This window comes from Corylus avellana, chromosome 5, assembly GCF_965113065.1.
Source record: "Corylus avellana chromosome 5, dhCorAvel1.hap1.2, whole genome shotgun sequence".
Classification (NCBI taxonomy): Eukaryota; Viridiplantae; Streptophyta; class Magnoliopsida; order Fagales; family Betulaceae; genus Corylus; species Corylus avellana.
The window spans coordinates 28462975-28482046 of NC_142494.1; the positions used below are offsets into that span (position 1 = coordinate 28462975).

At 36.7% G+C, this 19072-nt stretch overlaps 2 protein-coding genes and 1 pseudogene across 24 annotated transcripts; all 3 read right to left on the reverse strand.

Annotated features, from left to right (window-relative positions):
* Positions 1 to 3387: 3387 nt before the first annotated feature.
* Positions 3388 to 6690, reverse strand: LOC132183197 (MDIS1-interacting receptor like kinase 2-like). 18 transcript variants are annotated; one of them, XM_088516310.1, is made up of 4 exons: positions 6346 to 6690; positions 5270 to 5982; positions 4246 to 5215; positions 3388 to 3900 (listed from the first exon to the last, which is right to left on the reverse strand). In XM_088516310.1, the coding sequence occupies exons 1-4, from the start codon at positions 6665 to 6667 to the stop codon at positions 3512 to 3514; spliced, it is 2394 nt and encodes a 797-aa protein (XP_088372436.1). In that variant the 5' UTR covers positions 6668 to 6690; the 3' UTR covers positions 3388 to 3511. The 18 variants fall into 18 exon arrangements, with proteins under 18 accessions (XP_088372436.1, XP_088372434.1, XP_088372438.1 ...); XM_088516308.1 differs by having other exon boundaries at positions 4246 to 5078; positions 5298 to 6074; positions 6270 to 6690; XM_088516312.1 differs by having other exon boundaries at positions 4246 to 5053; positions 5423 to 6051; positions 6250 to 6690.
* A 3097-nt stretch (positions 6691 to 9787) lies between these two features.
* On the reverse strand, positions 9788 to 19004 carry LOC132185121 (uncharacterized). 6 transcript variants are annotated; one of them, XM_088516443.1, is made up of 11 exons: positions 18855 to 19003; positions 18422 to 18697; positions 18011 to 18177; positions 17247 to 17345; positions 17035 to 17103; positions 16826 to 16966; positions 16378 to 16467; positions 15440 to 15607; positions 14972 to 15050; positions 14723 to 14860; positions 14419 to 14618 (listed from the first exon to the last, which is right to left on the reverse strand). In XM_088516443.1, the coding sequence occupies exons 1-10, from the start codon at positions 18922 to 18924 to the stop codon at positions 14733 to 14735; spliced, it is 1287 nt and encodes a 428-aa protein (XP_088372569.1). In that variant the 5' UTR covers positions 18925 to 19003; the 3' UTR covers positions 14419 to 14618; positions 14723 to 14732. The 6 variants fall into 6 exon arrangements, with proteins under 6 accessions (XP_088372570.1, XP_088372569.1, XP_088372568.1 ...); XM_088516444.1 differs by lacking the exons at positions 14419 to 14618; positions 14723 to 14860 and adding an exon at positions 9788 to 10091 and having other exon boundaries at positions 18855 to 19004; XM_088516442.1 differs by having other exon boundaries at positions 14419 to 14860.
* On the reverse strand, positions 10946 to 13874 carry LOC148586018 (uncharacterized; annotated as a pseudogene).
* Positions 19005 to 19072: the final 68 nt, after the last annotated feature.

Sequence of the window (19072 nt, forward strand, 5' to 3'; positions counted from 1 at the left end):
CCGAAGCACCAATGCCTAATACTAAATCAAAGGCGCTCAGAAAGCACTTCAGTTAGCTGCCCACTGCCTTAGCCGCGACCCTAAAGCCAGACCTCTGATGAGTGAAGTTGTTGAAGCACTAATGCCTCTGTCCAACCTCAAGGACATGGCTTCTTCTTCATCCTACTTTCAGGCCATGCAAGTAGAGCGTATGGGGTCATAACCCAAATGCTAGGAATGACATTAGAATTCAGACGGGGTTATCAAGGAATAGATAACCAACCATGAGTCTCTCCATACCAAATGCTCTGCATGCTTCTCCCTACCACCATAACCATCTTTACCGGTCGCCCAAAACTAGTGTTTGAAAACCACTGTATTATCTCTTTGATACCCATTTTGTATTCTTGGTAAAAACACCATAACCATTTTTCTTTCCCTAATAACCTTTTTCCGCATTTGATTAGAAAAAAAAAAAATAGTGAAATTGCGTTTTCCGCAGATTGTGGGTTTTATTACAGCTAAAGGTCCTATTCGATCAACGGAGTGGGAAGTGGATTACAACTCTTATGTTAATTTATTAGTCTTAAAATTTTTATTATTATTATTCTTAAATTAAATGTTTCACAATTTTTTACCTGATCAATATTTGTTACCAAATATTAAAATGTTAAAAATGCTGCAGGAGTTGTCATTCTTCCATCTCTTTATCTTTTCTAAATAAGTAATAACTAAAAGAATCGCCAATACAATTTAAATGCAAATATTTGGTCTGTTTGTTTGTGTGTGTTCTTATATGATAATTTTTTTGAAATGTTCTGTCCAAACACCGCCTAATTATATCTATTGAGTGGATACTGCAATTTAGTAACCACATGAAAATGTTCCAGCTGTAGGCAATTTCATTTCTTTTTCTCCGGCAATAGTTATGTTATACACGTACACTGCAGGGCCTCTGCCTCTTCATTGGTCCATGTGGCTTAATTTCTCAAGCACCGGATAAATAATGGTAGTTCAAGGAACCTAATGCCTTCCAAATCAACTCAAGGCTGAATAATATTAATCTTTGTTTACTTCTATTAATAAACTTGGTCTCTTTAAGTAGAGAATTACAAAACATAATAGATATAAAAAACTAACAGAAATAAACTACTTCTAATGATAATATATTATCTTTAACAATAACATATAATCTCTAATATTTAAATTATAAATCTAATTCTATAAAGATTAGTTAAAAGCCGAAGAGATTGAGGGATGGGTCCAGTGAAGGTGTTTTCACTCAAATGTAATTCAACAAGATTTTTCAGATATCCCAACTTTTCAAGGATGGAAATCACGGAACCATTGAGATAATTTGTAGACATATCTAGATGAGTGAGATTGTTTAAGAGACATAAAGATGAAGGGACTGGTCCAATGAAGTTATTTCCATTCAAATGAAACTCAACCAAGTTTCCTAATCTTTCAGGGATGAAACCATTGATTAGATTAAAAGAAATGTCAAATCTCACTAATTGGGTGAGGTTTGTAAGTGAAAGAGGCAACTCACCTGTCAAGTTATTACAGGACAAATGAAGGTGGGTGAGTCTCGATAGAATACCTATCTCAAGTGGAATATTCCCTTGAAGATTATTGTTGGACAAATCAAGATGAGTGAATTTCAATAGAGTACCTATCTCAAGTGGAATCTTCTCCTGAAAATTATTACGAAACAGATTAAGGTGGACTAAATTAGGGAAGGAAGAGAAGTTGAGATTCAATTTCAGACCAATTATTTTGTGTTGACGTTGAATGAATGACTTCCAACGTGATTCTCACGAACTTCTTCTCTTTTCGAATCCTATGGAACTGCAAATTTTCCACCCGTATGCTTTCTCTGAAACCATCTTGGAAATTTCCTCCCACTTGCATGGTCGTTGGATGACTTGACTATTAGCCACGATTAATTGTCAGGGTCCCATATGAGGCAAACACAGTGAAATTCTTGTCCTTTCAAATCCTATGGAACTGCAAATTTTCCACACGTATGCTCCTTCCCTGAAACCATCTTGGAAATTTCCTTTTGAGTATGATAGATAGGGCAATGGCAAAGGGTTGATTGTTATGTTCACACGACTTAGGACATTTCCATGAGAAAGTTACAGACGGATTGCGAGTGTGTGGAGACATAAGGACTGAAAGTCAAGGTTTGGTTTGGACAAATTTAATAATTCTCGTTCCTTTGCATCAGTCGAATTGCAGAATTTTCCTGGAATTGTCTCACAATATTTTCACGGGATCATTTGGGAAATGGATTTGGTTTAGGTGCTGTAAAAAAAAATTACACAGCATTTTCAATAGTTTTTTCAATAGTCACTGGACTAGCTGCAAAACTTGCAATTCAAATCAGGGCTTATTAAACATTGGAAAGCAAGTAGAAAAATGGTATGGAGAACAATATGATTAAAAATAATATACTCATGCAATTTCTTCGTCCTTGAATGATTTCACGGTTACATTGGAATGCCGCAACATTATTCTCTGTAAGACTGAAAGTCAAAGTTTAGACCAAAGAATTGACTTTGGATCAATCTCTGTTTACATCACAGCCAGAGAATATGCGATCTTGCTCACTCAGTTCTCCACAATGAATTCTTGAATTTCTATTCCTGTATGACGTGCCCCTCCCTGTAATCTCAGTATAACTTCATCTCCAACTTTGAGTGAGGTCACGGGGATTGCTGTTTTTTGTAACCCAGCCCATGCAGAAGACGGGATCAAGGTTCAACCCTATCATATGAGGGGGGGGGGGGGGGGGAAACAACGAACTAAAATTTGACAATACTAGAGATGGTCTAGAGGGAGATAAAACTCATGTATCTACCCGAACCCGAGTGATGGGAACTTTTGGTTATGCAGCCCAGAGTATGTTTAATCAGTACTCAGTAGTAGTTCCCAGCCTTGAGGCTTTTTTGTTGTCTACTTATTCTTAAGCACAAGCACCAACAATTGATCTTACCCAAAGGCAGAGAAAGGTACATACATGCACATCAACCACCATATTTTTTCACTTGTTGAATGGGAATTTGCTGCACCTTCAATTCCTAATATCAACCCCAATACCCTTTTTAAGCCGTTGATTTATTTTCTTCTGAAGGCAATTTCATTTCTTTTTCTCCGGTGATAATTATGTTACACACTGCAGGGCCTCTGCCTCTTCATTGGTCCACCAGAATGAAAATTGCAGTTGGTGCTGCAAAGGGTCTTGCCTTTCTTCATGAGCAAGCTGAAAAGCCAGTTATATATCGAGATTTTAAAACATCTAATACCCTGTTTGATTGCCGAGTGTAACTATTTGTTTTCTTTTCTTATTTTAAGCCGTTGATTTATTACTTCAGCCTGCATACGTTCTAGTGCGGTCGGTGATCTCCATGCGAATCTATTAGTGCAAAATGTATGGTTCAGAAAGAAGAAATGAAAAGAGTACACAACATTTTTTATTCGTACAAGTTCATCAAACAATATGATACTCAACCTAACATCAAGCACTTCATAATTGAGTTTCATCCCCTGATCCAGCCATATATATTTCTTGGTTCCTTAGCTGCCATAGTGAAAATGCATGTAAAGGCTTGGCTATTGGCTTCTTTCGAAAAAGAAATTCTTGAGACACGTATTTCATTGTAGGCCGAGACTTTGGTTTGATCTGTAGACATGCAAATGCTATTGCAGCGACAAGAAAAATATCCTGTGCAACTAGATAAGTTGGAGGTGGCAAACGTTGGTCTAATATTTCATGTAACATCACGTTTTGAGAAGACGGTGATGCTAATGAAGTTAAGAGTTCCGTTGGATGTCTTCCCATTAATATTTCCAATGCCACCACTCCAAAGCTATAAACGTCGCATTTTTCAGTAACTTTCATTGTATAGGCCAACTCTACATAAAAAAAAAAAAAAATTAAAAAATTAAAAAATTAAAAAATTAAAAAAAATGTAGAAACCTTTCTTCTTTTTTTTCTTTTTTTTCTTTTTTTAATTTTTAATTTTTAATTTTTAATACAGTGAAGTTGGTCAAAACTTTCCATTGCATTAAAATTATATAGTGAAAGTGGTTGTTTGCAATCATGCATGAATTGATTCAAATAGTAAATGATAAGGCAATCCTAAATATTAGGAAAATCATTTATTCCACTTGTCGAGTTCAATGTTTTAAAATAATAGGCAGGACTGAGAAAAATAAATAAATAAACATATAAATTATAGCAACAAAAGAATTGTTCACCTGGAGCAATATAACCGTAAGTGCCCGCAACTAATGTTTGATTGGAGGAATCAGGATCAAGGAGTTTAGCAGTGCCAAAGTCAGAGACAAAAGCCTCTAGTTTCGAGTTCAATAAAATATTGTTGCTTGTTATATCTCGATGAACAATTGTTGGAATGCATTCATGATGCATGTAAGATAAGGCATGGGCGGTGCCTTTGATGATGGTCACCCTCTTGCTCCAATCCAATTCTATAGCTTCAACGTCATTGCTCAGGACATAAAATAGGCTTCCCCTTTCCATATACTCATAAACCAAAAACATGCATCGTTTATGTAAACAGAACCCATGAAGTTTTATAATGTTTCGATGCCGAATTTCTGTTAACACTTTTACCTCATTCTTAAAACTCATATCAAAAGTTGGATTCTCAGCCTCCAACTGATGAAGTTTCTTCAAGGCAATCACTTTGCCACCAGGTAATTTTGCTTTGTAAACGCTGCCATAACCACCTGTTCCAATACAATATTTTATGTCAAAGTCCTCGGTTGCTTCAATGATATCTTCATATGCAATATGTCCATCGTAATTCCATATCGAGAACAAGTTCCCATTCTTTGTTTCTTTTGAGTTAGACTGGGTCTTCTTAACCTTGCATCTCGAGTGAAGAAAGCCGCCAAGAACTATGAATCCAAGATAAATGGCGATTGGAACCAAAATTTCTAGTTTGGTTATTCTTGATTTGTTAGTAGTCGGGGAAAACTCAGGGCAAGGAGCGAAAACCTTGAAGCTACCATTGCATGAATCCTTGTTGCCAATTAACATGTCGTATGCATAATGTGAAGAAGCATTATAATAATATTCACATGGAATTGCACAATTGAACGAATTATATGACAAATTGTGACTCATACTATAAGGCAAAAAAAAGGGAAGATTGCCGGTGAGATTATTTTGATCGAGAAACAAAAAATCCAAATTCTTCAAATTCTCCATTTCAACCGGGATGGAACAATTGATTTGATTTGCACTAAGCATCAAAGCATGCAAACCAGTTAAATTGCCTATAGTTGAAGGGATTGGACCACTGATTTGATTTCTGGAAAGGTCCATTTTGAACAAGTTCTTCAACATCCCCATTTCTGATGGTATGGAACCATTGATTTGATTGCTTGAAAGGTCCAAAGAATTCAAAATACTTAAATGGCCCAGAGTCGAAGGGATTGGACCAATGAGCTTGTTATTGCTTAGGTCCAAGTAGGCCAAATTGTTTAGCATTCCCATTTCTGATGGTATGGAACCATTGATTTGATTGCCTGAAAGGTCCAAAGAATGCAAACTACTTAAATGGCCCAGAGTAGAAGGAATTTGACCACTAAGGCTGTTATTCTCGAGGTGCAAGTAAGTCAAATTCTCCATATTGCCTATTTCTGAGGGAATGAAACCATCGATTCGATTGTTACTAAGGCACAAATTTTTTAAATTAGTTAAATGGCCCAAAGTAGAAGGGATTTGACCACTGAGACTATTACTCTCAAGGAACAAGTAAGTCAGATTCTCCATATTGCCTAGTTCTGGGGGAATGGAACCATTGATTTGATTGATTCTAAGATACAAATATCTCAAATGAGTTAAATGGCATAGAGTAGAAGGGATTTGACCAACCAGCATGTTACCATTTAGGCCCAAAAAGGCAAGATTCTTTAGCATCCCTATTTCAGACGCTATAAAACCATTGATTTGATTAGAACTCATATCCAGATAGGTGAGATTGGTTAAGAGCCAAAGAGATGAAGGGATCGGTCCAGTACTGAAGTTGTTTCCACCTAGACTTAATTCTTCGAGATTCCTCAAATTCCCTAAATTTTTGGGGATGGAACCATTGAAATAGTTACCAGATAGATCCAGATGAGTAAGGTTGGTTAAGAGACAAAGAGATGAAGGGATTGGTCCATTGAAATTGTTTCCACCTAGATGTAATACATTGAGATTCCTCAGATTTCCTAATTTTTGGGGGATGGAACCCTTGAATTGGTTATGAGACAAATCTAGATGAGTGAGATTTGTTAAGAGCCACAGAGATGAAGGGATGCTCCCTTGAAGACTATTTTCAGCAAGAAGAAGGCTGACTAAATTAGGTAAGGAAGATAAGAAGTTGAGTTTTAACTTATCTCCATTGAGCTGATGATAACTCATGTCAATCTCGGTGACGCTTCCACCAGCATTGCAAGTAATACCGCTCCATTTGCAACGAGTTGAGGTATCGTTGCTGTAATAACTCCACCATCCACTCTCCAGAAGAGCCTTTGCTTCCAGCTGTAGTGGTGATGATTCAGATGCTCCCACAAACTGAGCTCCACTGTCCTCCAAATACGTTCCGTACAACAAGATACAAGTAGCCCATGCTAAGACCACAATGGAAATGGAAACAGAGGGTGCCATTGTTTGCAAGCAGTACTGTATGATTGAATGGCAAAAGGGTTGATTGGTATATATGTCCATATATTACTCGGGACGTACACTTTAATAAGAAAGCTATATCCAAGGGGTGGGGACAGACTTGTGGACTGGGAGTCGAGGTATAATAATTCCCGACGTAATTCTCACGAAACTCTGGTCTTCTTTTTGAATCCTCATGGAAATGCAGATTTTCCAACCGTATGGTTTCCCTGAATCGTTTTGGAAATTTCCCCATGGCCTTTGTCGGTGGTCCAACTAGAATTTGGGGTGGAATTCCCAACGTATTGAATGCAGATTCTGACTTATAACTCCTTCCGACAAGAGACTGCAACAAACTTATTAAAAGCAGCTTTATTATTTTTTAACACACCTTCACAATTCAACATTACTTGATGATGTGAGCGTAATTCCACGCGACCAAATGTACGTGTGTGCAATAATTGGAACATGAGAAGACTTAGTCTATTGATGCCTCTTGTGCTCTTCATGGATGGATAAGACTAGTAAACTCTTTACCTTTCTCAAGCCACTTGGAGACACGATCGAGTACGTACTGAATACGGTTAAAGAAACATTAATTCTGAACTAGAAATGACGCGGAAAAGTTGAGTAACTTGGAATGATATGAAATAATATAGGTACATTAAATTTATTTACATGGAGCTTGAGCCAGATGAGAAATGGTAATATCGAGCAGTACTGGAATAATTAATCTGAATTGAGAGTAAAGCAGGGGAATTGGCCTATATATGATTTTCTCAACCGATGTTTCCAGGTAGAAAGATCTCCTTAATTATTTGCCTTTTAACATTATCTGGTACTTGATTTCATCGTTACATTTTCCTTACGCACACAGTGGCGGAGGCACATGTTTTCCTTTAGGGGGGCCCATATAGTCTTTCCTTGTCGAATAATATTACCATAATCTTTTACTATTTATATGTCAATGATTAAAAAGAGTATATTAAAGTTTTAATGCAATTTAGCTGCCTGCAGGCACTTGTATAATTACTGTACCCCTTCAAAAGATTTTGGAAATTAATGTCCTTAATTTTGAAAGAGATCGAGAACAGAAGAATTTGATTTGAAGGGATGAATGATGACGTAGACTATACAAGTATGGAAACTTAAAAATGTTAGTAGCTAACACAAAATCAGGTGCTAAAAGTCTTTAGTTGGACCAAATTAGTGGTTTTTAAGGAATCATATTAAAATGTTAAAATATGATCTATTTAATTTAAAAACGAGATTAAGATTTCAAGAGCCTAGCTAGGATATCATGATACTATAACAAATGGTAACCATTTGTGCTTTATGGTCTATAGCGTATCATAAATGCATGCTGCAGGAGTAATCATTAATTCTTCCATCTCTTTATCTTTTCTAAATAACTAAAAGAATCGCCAATACAATTTAAATGCAAATATTTGGTCTGTTTGTTTGTGTGTGTTCTTATATGATAATTTTTTTGAAATGTTCTGTCCAAACACCGCCTAATTATATCTATCGAGTGGATACTGCAATTTACTAACCACATGAAAATGTTCCAGCTGTAGGCAATTTCATTTCTTTTTCTCCGGCAATAGTTATGTTATACACGTACACTGCAGGGCCTCTGCCTCTTCATTGGTCCATGTGGCTTAATTTCTCAAGCACCGGATAAATAATGGTAGTTCAAGGAACCCTAATGCCTCCCAAATCAACTCAAGGCTGAATAATATTAATCTCTGTTTACTTCTATTAATAAACTTGGTCTCTTTAAATAGAGAATTACAAAACATAGTAGATATAAAAGACTAATAGAAATAAACTACTTCTAATGATAATATATTATTTTTAACAATAACATATAATCTCTAATATTTAAATTATAAATCTAATTCTATAAAGATTAGTTAAAAGCCGAAGAGATGGAGGGATGGGTCCAGTGAAGGTGTTTTCACTCAAATGTAATTCAACGAGATTTTTCAGATATCCCAACTTTTCAAGGATGGAAATCACGGAACCATTGAGATAATTTGTAGACATATCCAGATGAGTGAGATTGTTTAAGAGACATAAAGATGAAGAGACTGGTCCAATGAAGTTATTTCCATTCAAATGAAACTCAACCAAGTTTCCTAATCTTTCAGGGATGAAACCATTGATTTGATTAAAAGAAATGTCAAATCTCACTAATTGGGTGAGGTTTGTAAGTGAAAGAGGCAACTCATCTATCAAGTTATTACAAGACAGATGAAGGTGGGTGAGTCTCGATAGAATACCTATCTCAAGTGGAATATTCCCTTAAAGATTATTGTTGGACAAATCAAGATGAGTGAATTTCAATAGAGTACCTATCTCAAGTGGAATCTTCTCCCGAAAATTATTATGAAACAGATTAAGGTGGACTAAATTAGGGAAGGAAGAGAAGTTGAGATTCAATTTCAGACCAATTATTTTTGTGTTGACGTTGAATGAATGACTTCCAACGTGATTCTCACGAACTTCTTCTCTTTTCGAATCCTATGGAACTGCAAATTTTCCACCCGTATGCTTTCTCTGAAACCATCTTGGAAATTTCCTCCCACTTGCATGGTCGTTGGATGACTTGACTATTAGCCATGATTAATTGTCAGGTCCCATATGAGGCAAACACAATGAAATTCTTGTCTTTTCAAATCCTATGGAACTGCAAATTTTCCACACGTATGCTGCTCCACTGAAACCATCTTGGAAATTTCCTTTTGAGTATGATTGATGAGAGCAATAGCAAAGGGTTGATTGTTATGTTCACACGACTTAGGACATTTCCATGCGAAAGATACAGAGGGATTGCGAGTGTGTGGAGACATAAGGACTGAAAAGTCAAGGTTTGGTTTGGACAAATTTAACAAGTCTCGTTCCTTTGCATCCGTCGAATTGCAGAATTTCCCTGGAATTGTCTCACAATATTTTCACGGGATCATTTGGGAAATGGATTTGGTTTAGGTGCTGTAAAAAAAATTACACAGCATTTTCAGTGGTTTTTTCAATAGTCACCGGACTAGCTGCAAAACTTGCGCTTCAAATCAGGGCTTATTAAACATTGGAAAGGAAGTAGAAAAATGGTATGGAGAACAATATGATTAAAAATAATATACTCATGCAATTTCTTCGTCCTTGAATGATTTCACGGTTACATTGGAATGCCGCAACATTATTCTCTGTAAGACTGAAAGTCAAAGTTTAGACCAAAGAATTGACTTTGGATCAATCTCTGTTTACATCACAGCCAGAGAATATGCCATCTTGCTCACTCAGTTCTCCACAATGAATTCTTGAATTTCTATTCCTGTATGACGTGCCCCTCCCTGTAATCTCAGTATAACTTCATCTCCAACTTCGAGTGAGGTCACAGGGATTGCTGTTTTTTGTAACCCAGCCCCTGCAGAAGATGGGATCAACGTTCAACCATATCATATGAGGGGGAAAAAAAAAAAAACAATGAACTAAAATTTGGCAAACTAGAAATCAGTAGTTGCATGAACTCAGAAGGAAAAAAAAAAAAAAACAATGAACTAAAATTGACAATGCTAGAGATGGTCCAGAGGGAGAAAAGACTCATGCATCTACCCGAACCCGAGTGATGGGAACTTTTGGTTATGCAGCCCAGAGTATGTTTAATCAGTACTCAGTAGTAGTTCCCAGCCTTGAGGCTTTTTTGTTGTCTACTTATTCTTAAGCACAAGCACCAATAATTGATCTTACCCAAAGGCAGAGAAAGGTACATACATGCACATCAACCACATTATTTTTTCACTTGTTGAATGGGAATTTGCTGCGCCTTCAATTCCTAATATCAACCCCAATACCCTTTTTAAGCCGTTGATTTATTTTCTTCTGTAGGGAATTTCATTTCTTTTTCCCCGGTGATAATTATGTTACACACTGCAGGGCCTCTGTCTCTTCATTGGTCCACCAGAATGAAAATTGCAGTTGGTGCTGCAAAGGGTCTTACCTTTCTTCATGAGCAAGCTGAAAAGCCAGTTATATATCGAGATTTTAAAACATCTAATACCCTGTTTGATTGCCGAGTGTAACTATTTGTTTTCTTTTCTTATTTTAAGCCGTTGATTTATTACTTCAACCTGCATACGTTCTAGTGCGGTCGGTGATCTTCATGTGAATCTATTAGTGCAAAATGTATGGTTCAGAAAGAAGAAATGAAAAGAGTACACGACATTTTTTATTCGTACAAGTTCATCAAACAATATGATACTCAATCTAACAACAAGTACTTCATAATTGAGTTTCATCCCCTGATCCAGCCATATATATTTCTTGGTTCCATAGCTGCCATAGTGAAAATGCATGTAAAGGTTGGCTATTGGCTTCTTTCGAGAAAGAAATTCTTGAGACACGTATTTCATTGTAGGCCGAGACTTTGGTTTGATCTGTAGACATGCAAATGCTATTGCAGCGACAAGAAAAATATCCTGTGCAACCAGATAAGTTGGAGGTGGCAAACGTTGGTCTAATATTTCATGTAACATCACGTTTTGAGAAGACGGTGATGCTAATGAAGTTAAGAGTTCCGTTGGATGTCTTCCCATTAATATTTCCAATGCCACCACTCCAAAGCTATAAACGTCGCATTTTTCAGTAACTTTCATTGTATAGGCCAACTCTACATAAAAAAAAATAATAATAATAAAAATTCCATTGCATTAAAATTATATGGTGAAAGTGGTTGTTTGCAATCATGCATGAATTGATTCAAATAGTAAATGATAAGGCAATCCTAAATATTGGGAAAGTCATTTGTTCCACTTGTCGAGTTTAATGTTTTAAAATAATAGGCAGGACTGAGAAAAATAAATAAATAAACATATAAATTATAGCAACAAAAGAATTGTTCACCTGGAGCAATATAACCGTAAGTGCCCGCGACTAATGTTTGATTGGAGGAATCAGGATCAAGGAGTTTAGCAGTGCCAAAGTCAGAGACAAAAGCCTCTAGTTTCGAGTTCAATAAAATATTGTTGCTTGTTATATCTCGATGAACAATTGTTGGAATGCATTCATGATGCATGTAAGATAAGGCATGGGCGGTGCCTTTGATGATGGTCACCCTCTTGCTCCAATCCAATTCTATAGCTTCAACGTCATTGCTCAAGACACAAAATAGGCTTCCCCTTTCCATATACTCATAAACCAAAAACATGCATCGTCTATGTAAACAAAACCCATGAAGTTTTATAATGTTTCGATGTCGAATTTCTGTTAATACTTTTACCTCATTCCTGAAACTCATATCAAAAGTTGGGTTCTCAGCCTCCAACCGATGAAGTTTCTTCAAGGCAATCACTTTGCCACAAGGTAATTTTGCTTTGTAAACGCTTCCATAACCACCTGTTCCAATACAATATTTTATATCAAAGTCCTCGGTTGCTTCAATGATGTCTTCGTATGCAATATGTCCATCGTAATTCCATATCGAGAACAAGTTCCCATTCTTTGTTTCTTTTGAGTTAGACTGGGTTTTCTTAACCTTGCATCTCGAGAGAAGAAAGCCCCCAAGAACTATGAATCCAAGAAAAATGGCAATTGGAACAAAAATTTCTAGTTTGGGTTTACTTGATTTGTTACTAGCTGGGAAAATTTGGGGGAAAATCTGGGGGCAAGGAGGGAAACCGTTGAAGCTGCCACCGCATAAATCCTTGTTGCCAATTAAGGTGTCGGATGCATGATACAGATCATAAAAATGTGGAATTGGACCTTTGAAAGAATTGTATGACAAGTTGATATTTTGAACGTAAACGCAAAAAAAAGGAATATTTCCAGTAAGATTATTGTAGCTAAGATCCAAGAGCCATAAAAAGAATTTTCCATAAAAGGTATTTTCCCTCAAATTCTCTATTTCGCCTGGGATCGAACAATTGATTTGATTTGCACTGAGGTTCAAAGTACGCAAATTAGTTAAATTGCCTATAGTCGAAGGGATTGGACCACTAATTTGATTCCTGGAAAGGTCCAATTTTACCAAGTACTTCAGCATCCCCATTTCTGATGGTATGGATTCATTGATTTGATTCCTTGAAAGGTCCAAAGAATTCAAACTACTTAAATGGCTCAGAGTCAAAGGGATTGGACCAATGAGCTTGTTATCGCTTAGTTCCAAGTAGCGCAAATTGTTTAGCATTCCTACTTCTGGCGGTATGAAACCATTGATTTGATTTCCATGCATATCCAGGCCGGTGAGATTAGTTAAAAGCCCAAGAGATGAAGGGATGGGTCCAGTGAATGTGTTTTCACTCAAATGTAATTCAACGAGATTTTTTAAGTATCCTAACTTTTCAAGGATGGAACCATTGAGATGATTTCTAGACATATCCAGATGGGTGAGATTGGTTAAGAGACATAAAGATGAAGGGATTGGTCCAATGAAGTTATTTTCATTCAAATGAAACTCAACCAGGTTCTTCAAATTTCCCAATCTTTCAGGGATGAAACCAGTGATTTGATTAAAAGAAATGTCAAACCTCACTAATTGGGTGAGGTTTGCAAGTAAAAGAGGCAACGTACCTGTCAAGTTATTGTTGGACAGATGAAGGTGAGAGAGTCGCGATAGAGTACCCATTTCAAGTGGAATACTCCCTTGAAGATTATTGTTGGACAAATCAAGATAAGTGAGTTTCGATAGAGTACCTATCTCAAGTGGAATACTCTCTTCAAGATTATTGTTGGACAAATCAAGATAAGTGAGTTTCGATAAAGTACCTATCTCAAGTGGAATACTCTCTTGAAGATAATTATTAGACAAATTAAGAAAAATGAGTTTCGATAGAGTACCTATCTCAAGTGGAATACTCTCAAAAAAATAATTATGGGATAGATCAAGGCGGACTAAATTAGGGAAGAAAGAGAAGTTGAGATTTAACTTATCTAGATAGATCTGATTATTAGTCAAGTGAATCTCTGTAACGCTTCCACCAGCATTGCAAGTAATACCAGCCCAGTTGCAACGAGTTGAGGTATCGTTGCTGTTCCTGTAACCACTCCACCATCCCGCCTCCAGAAGAGCCTTTGCTTCTAGTTGTAGTGCTGATAATTCAGATGCTCCCACAAAATGAGCTCCACTATCCAAATAAGTTCCACACAACAGCATACATGCTAAGACCACAATGGAAATGGAAACGAAAACGGAGGATGCCATGTTTACAAGTGTATGACTGATGAGGGCAATCACAGAAGGGTTGATTGTCACGTATTACTCGGGACACTTTAATAAGAAAGATAGAGGGGACAGACTTTGTGGACTGGGAGTGAAGGTTCAGACCAATTATGTTGTGTTGACGTTGAATGAATGACTTCCAACGTAATTCTCACGAAATTCTTGTCCTTTCGAACCCTATGGAACTGCAAATTTTCCACCCTTATGCTTTCTCTGAAACCATCTTGGAAATTTCCTCCCACTTGCATGGTCGTTGGATGACTTGACTATTAGCCATGATTAATTTACAGGTCCCATATGAGGCAAACACAAGGAAATTCTTGTCTTTTCAAATCCTATGGAACTGCAAATTTTCCACCCGTATGCTGCTTCCCTGAAACCATCTTGGAAATTTCCTTTTGAGTATGATTGATGAGGGCAATGCAAAGGGTTGATTGTTATGTTCACACGACTTGGGACATTTCCATGCGAAAGATACAGAGGGATTGCGAGTGTGTGGAGACATAAGGACTGAAAGTCAAGGTTTGGTTTGGAAAAATTTAATAATTCTCGTTCCATTGCATCCGTCGAATTGCAGAATTTCACTGGAATTGTCCCACAATATTTCCAAGGAATCATCTGGGAAATGGGTTTGATTTAGGTGCTTTTAAAAAAAAAAAAAAATTACACAGCATTTTCAGTAGTTTTTTCAATAGTCGCGGGACTAGCTGCAAAACTTGCTCTTCGAATCAGGGCTCACTGTCGAAGATACATAAAATGAGGCATAAGATTGTAGACTCATTAAACATTGGAAAGCAAGTAGAAAAATGGTATGAAGAACAATATGATTAAAAATAATATACTTCTGCAATTTCAGTTCTCCACAATGAATTCTTGAATTTCTATTCCTGTATGACGTGCCCCTCCCTGTAATCTCAGTATAACTTCATCTCCAACTTCAAGTGAGGTCACAGGGATTGCTGTTTTTTGTAACCCAGCCCCTGCAGAAGATGGGATCAAGGTTCAACCCTATCATATGAGGAAAAAAATAAAATGAAATAAGAAAGTTGACAAACTAGAAACCAGTTGTTGAACTCAGAAAAGAAAAAAACCTTGGCAAGGACAAACAAGGGCAACCGTTTCTGCATTTTGTAGAAGGATGCTGTAAAGAGTTTGGTTATCTGAATCTCTCTGCAAGAGCAGAATATAGATTGTAAAAGAGTATTACCAATTAGGTCTATTATAGTAGCAACAACTTCAGACAGATTACAATTTCTAGGAGATATGAAAGATTAGCTAGATGACAAAGCAATATCCAACCAAGAACTTTTTTCTCCCGGAAAAATTATGCAATAGCATTTGCAGGGGCATAATAGCAACACAAATCTAGAATATGGGGGGAAAGCAAGGTTAGGAGATATTCAAACATATGAGAGATACAAGGCTGAGTGTTTTGTGGGATGCTGGGAGGGGTTGGCAGTGTTTTTATCTTACATTTTTCAGTCACTGAGAAACTAAGAAAACTTCACTTGATTAAGTGTTATGAAACTATTTCTCTCAGTCCAATTTAAGACACAAACCTTTGCCTCAACAAGAATGAGTGGTCTAGTCTCTATCTTCACTCGCCCAACAATTGCAGTTCGTTGTTGGCCTTTTTGATCAACTACTATGACCTCTTTGCCCGTTTTTAACTCAGAAAGGTAGCAAGTCTTTCCTCCTGGAATGGCAACATAGGCATGTACTGGTCCCTGTACAGTTCGAAAGTATACTTGTAAGCAAGGCTGAATAATAATAAGGACATTAAACTGTCACCTAGGAAATGGCTCTGACAACTTTCAACTACTATTTGTGGCTGACTGGAATATTTATTTGTTTACGGAATAATTTCCTTTGCTTTACCAAATGGTAGGAAAATGTCCTATTTTCAGGGGGAAAAAAAAAGTGGTTGTTCACGGTTGCATCCCTTATTCACCATCAAAGAATTACAGAAAATGAGGCATATAATTCTAGACGCAGTTCAGCTAAAAAAGAGTAGCATATGTGCATGTGACAAGCTCTGTTGTCATAATGACCTCATAATGCTTAACAATATTCAGAATGGGTAAAATATATGATACTAGTACACGCATGAGAAAAACAAGATTTTATCACTTCTACAGAGTTTGAAGACAACTTCAAAATTTATAAAGGGTTCATCACTAACTACAATGAAGAATTTTACATGATCCTAAAACATTAAGAACCAAGTAGACTCATTATAAATGGTATGAAAAGTAATATAAATAAAAATGATATACTTTTGCGTTTCTGTCAGTTCCCAAGTTTTGCACAACCATGGTAGAGCATGATAAGTTGAAGTAATCAAATGAAGCTTTATAAGTTAAAGGTACTAAAATGGGTCACCATTAACTTGAGGATTGATATGCCAAACCATTGGGTTTAGAGTACTTACCAAGATTTACCATGAAAAACAATTCATTGAAATATCATCTCTAACAAATTCAAAGCCAAAACTTACCGCATTAACTCGAAAAGGCCTGCTTGCAATATAATTTGACTCCAAGCATTCTGAGTGCACAAGAAATAATCCCCTTGCAAGAGATCCAACCTAAGGAACACAGATCATAATATAACGGCATTCCAATCAGTTAGCTCAATAGTGAAATTTGCCCATCGACCCCAAACAACACTTAAGGGGGTGAATACATGTTTTCCCATAATCACAACCAACAAAATATTTCAACCACACACAATATCACCAAAATTAAGTAAAGCAATAAAGAGATCAAACACAATAATTTTAGTGACGAAGTGGAAACTTTTTGAAGAACACTTCAAAATTAAAACTAATTTACAACTAAAGGTTTACAACTAACCCAATTTTGACACTGAATATGCCAACATAAATTCTAACAAATAATAAGTCATGCGAGGAGCAAATTATAGACGAGAAAACAAAAGCATACCAGAAGTCCTTCACCAGGTCTCATGAGGCTACAAAGATCCACACAAACTCGATCCCCCATTCCAACTACTTGAACTCGAGTTACAGTAGCTTTGGTCAAGCTCATGAGATTGCTCAATTCATTTCTTCTGTCAAAATAGTCCTGAAAACTTTTATATGATAAGAAGCCACACTTTACTACTTAACAAGCCCTATCAGAAATCAAATTACCTTGAGCTGAAAAACAGCTTCAGTGTTCTCAACTTTTAAAATAACTCCACCCAGACCTTGCTCCAAGGCCTGCAAACACAGAAAATGAATATTGAAAGGAGGTCATGATGCATCACCTATAGAGCCATATTGACAGTTTTGATAACTGAAGCATCTCTTCGAACATATGAAGCTCAGTTGCTGATCCTAATCTTAGAGCATCTAAATTATACCTCAAGGAAGACTTGTGCTTCAGAATGATTTTTTGAGATGGCAAAAACTGTTTTTTGAGAGCCTTGGAATGCAGCAACAATATTCTCTGCAGGAATTACCTTTAGAAACACAAAATCAGTGACCAATTCAGAAGTGCTTTATATTGAAAATGGCAGGTACAGGGATAGGTTAACTGGAAGGTGCTGGAAACAAAAAGTGCAGCATAGACTATATTTGTGCTCAAAACATCCATGAATATGGTCCATATAATGCAGATGAGCTGGTGTGACTGTATAATGGAAAGTGTACTAGGTTCAATGATTAGAAGCAACGAAACACGCAAAAAAGCAAGATTATCTCCGGATACAAAGACAGGCATGTAAAATGAAAGCTAAGAAGTTTCCATCAAAGTCATTGTAATAAAAGGATTCTGTTGATTAATTCAAAAGCAAGTTTAGAGAAAATGTGATTCAGCATGTTGTCATCTTTAACGAGATCAAGAATTATTATATAACTTCACACAATACCAGTTATCTTCCAAGTCATGGACCAAGTAGCAAAGACTTTGCATCAATTTCCAATATTCAATGCTCTTACTAAAAAATGAATTGTTCCGACTTTACAGATATCCACAGTTTTAGAGAAAGTTGATTTCTTTTTAACTTAGCTTAAACAACTCCACAAATAACAATGGGTGGTTGATATGCAGAACTTGAAGGCCAATTCAAGAAAATAGAAACAAATTTTATGTGAATTATCCTAAGCAAGTCAGCAACAGGCCTACCTGCCAATCTAGCAAATTGATAACAACATTCTCTGCCTGCCCATTTGCGGGTTGGAGCTGCTGTAAGTCTTGTGGATTTGAAACCTCAAAAACTGTGGCAACCCTTCTATTCTCACCATCAAAAATGCCTCCCTCTTCAATATACAGAGGACTTATTAAGGCGATTGCTGAAAACCCATAACCAAAATTAAAAACTAAAAAAGTCGGATAAAATTATTGGCAAAATTAACATGACTCATGCTTTGACAAAAATATAGTGAAAACCACCAAAATCCTCACATGGGTCACAGCAATGTACCCATACTTATTTTGATCTACGAAGCATAGAGCACACAATTATATAAAATTAACCTACAAGCTAATTGTAATGTAGATATGCAAAAGAACAAGAGGAGGTCCTAAGGAGCTTACAAGACCACTCATTGGCGAGTTTTCGATCCTGGGATGAGAAAACGAAGGTATTCCATCCTCTCTCCACGGCGGCAGTCATGACCTCTTTGCTTTTTGTCCAAATCCACACCGTCTTCAATTTCTCGTACGACCCAAAAGACGACGTCGTCAAAGAGGAATGAGAAGCACACATTGCGACACAAGAACAGCGTTGCAACAACTGGGTTGCCTTGTAATTGTTAGCATTCGATGAACGATAATTGACCAATGAATTTGATCTGAAAAAGTTCCATTTGTCTGCGAATATTATTCGACTCAACAAACATTAATTCTGAACGAGAAAGGACGTGGAAAACTTAAGTAACTTGGAATGACATGAAATATAGGTAGATGAAATTGATTTACATGGAGGTTGAGGCAGTTGAGAAATGGTAATGTCGAGCAGTGGAATAACCTGAATTGAGAGTAAAGCAGGGGAATTGTTTGGGTATTCGGACCAAAGAAGCAGAGAATAGCACAACCATCCCACTTTTCTTCTTCTCGTTTTCTTCTTTTGATGTACAGATTTGGATATGGATCGTTTTCTCAGGTGACGCCAGGTCAAGTTCGGTCTGGCATTCAGCTCCGCGAGATAAAGCAGATGCAAATTTATTTATTTATTTTTTTTATGTG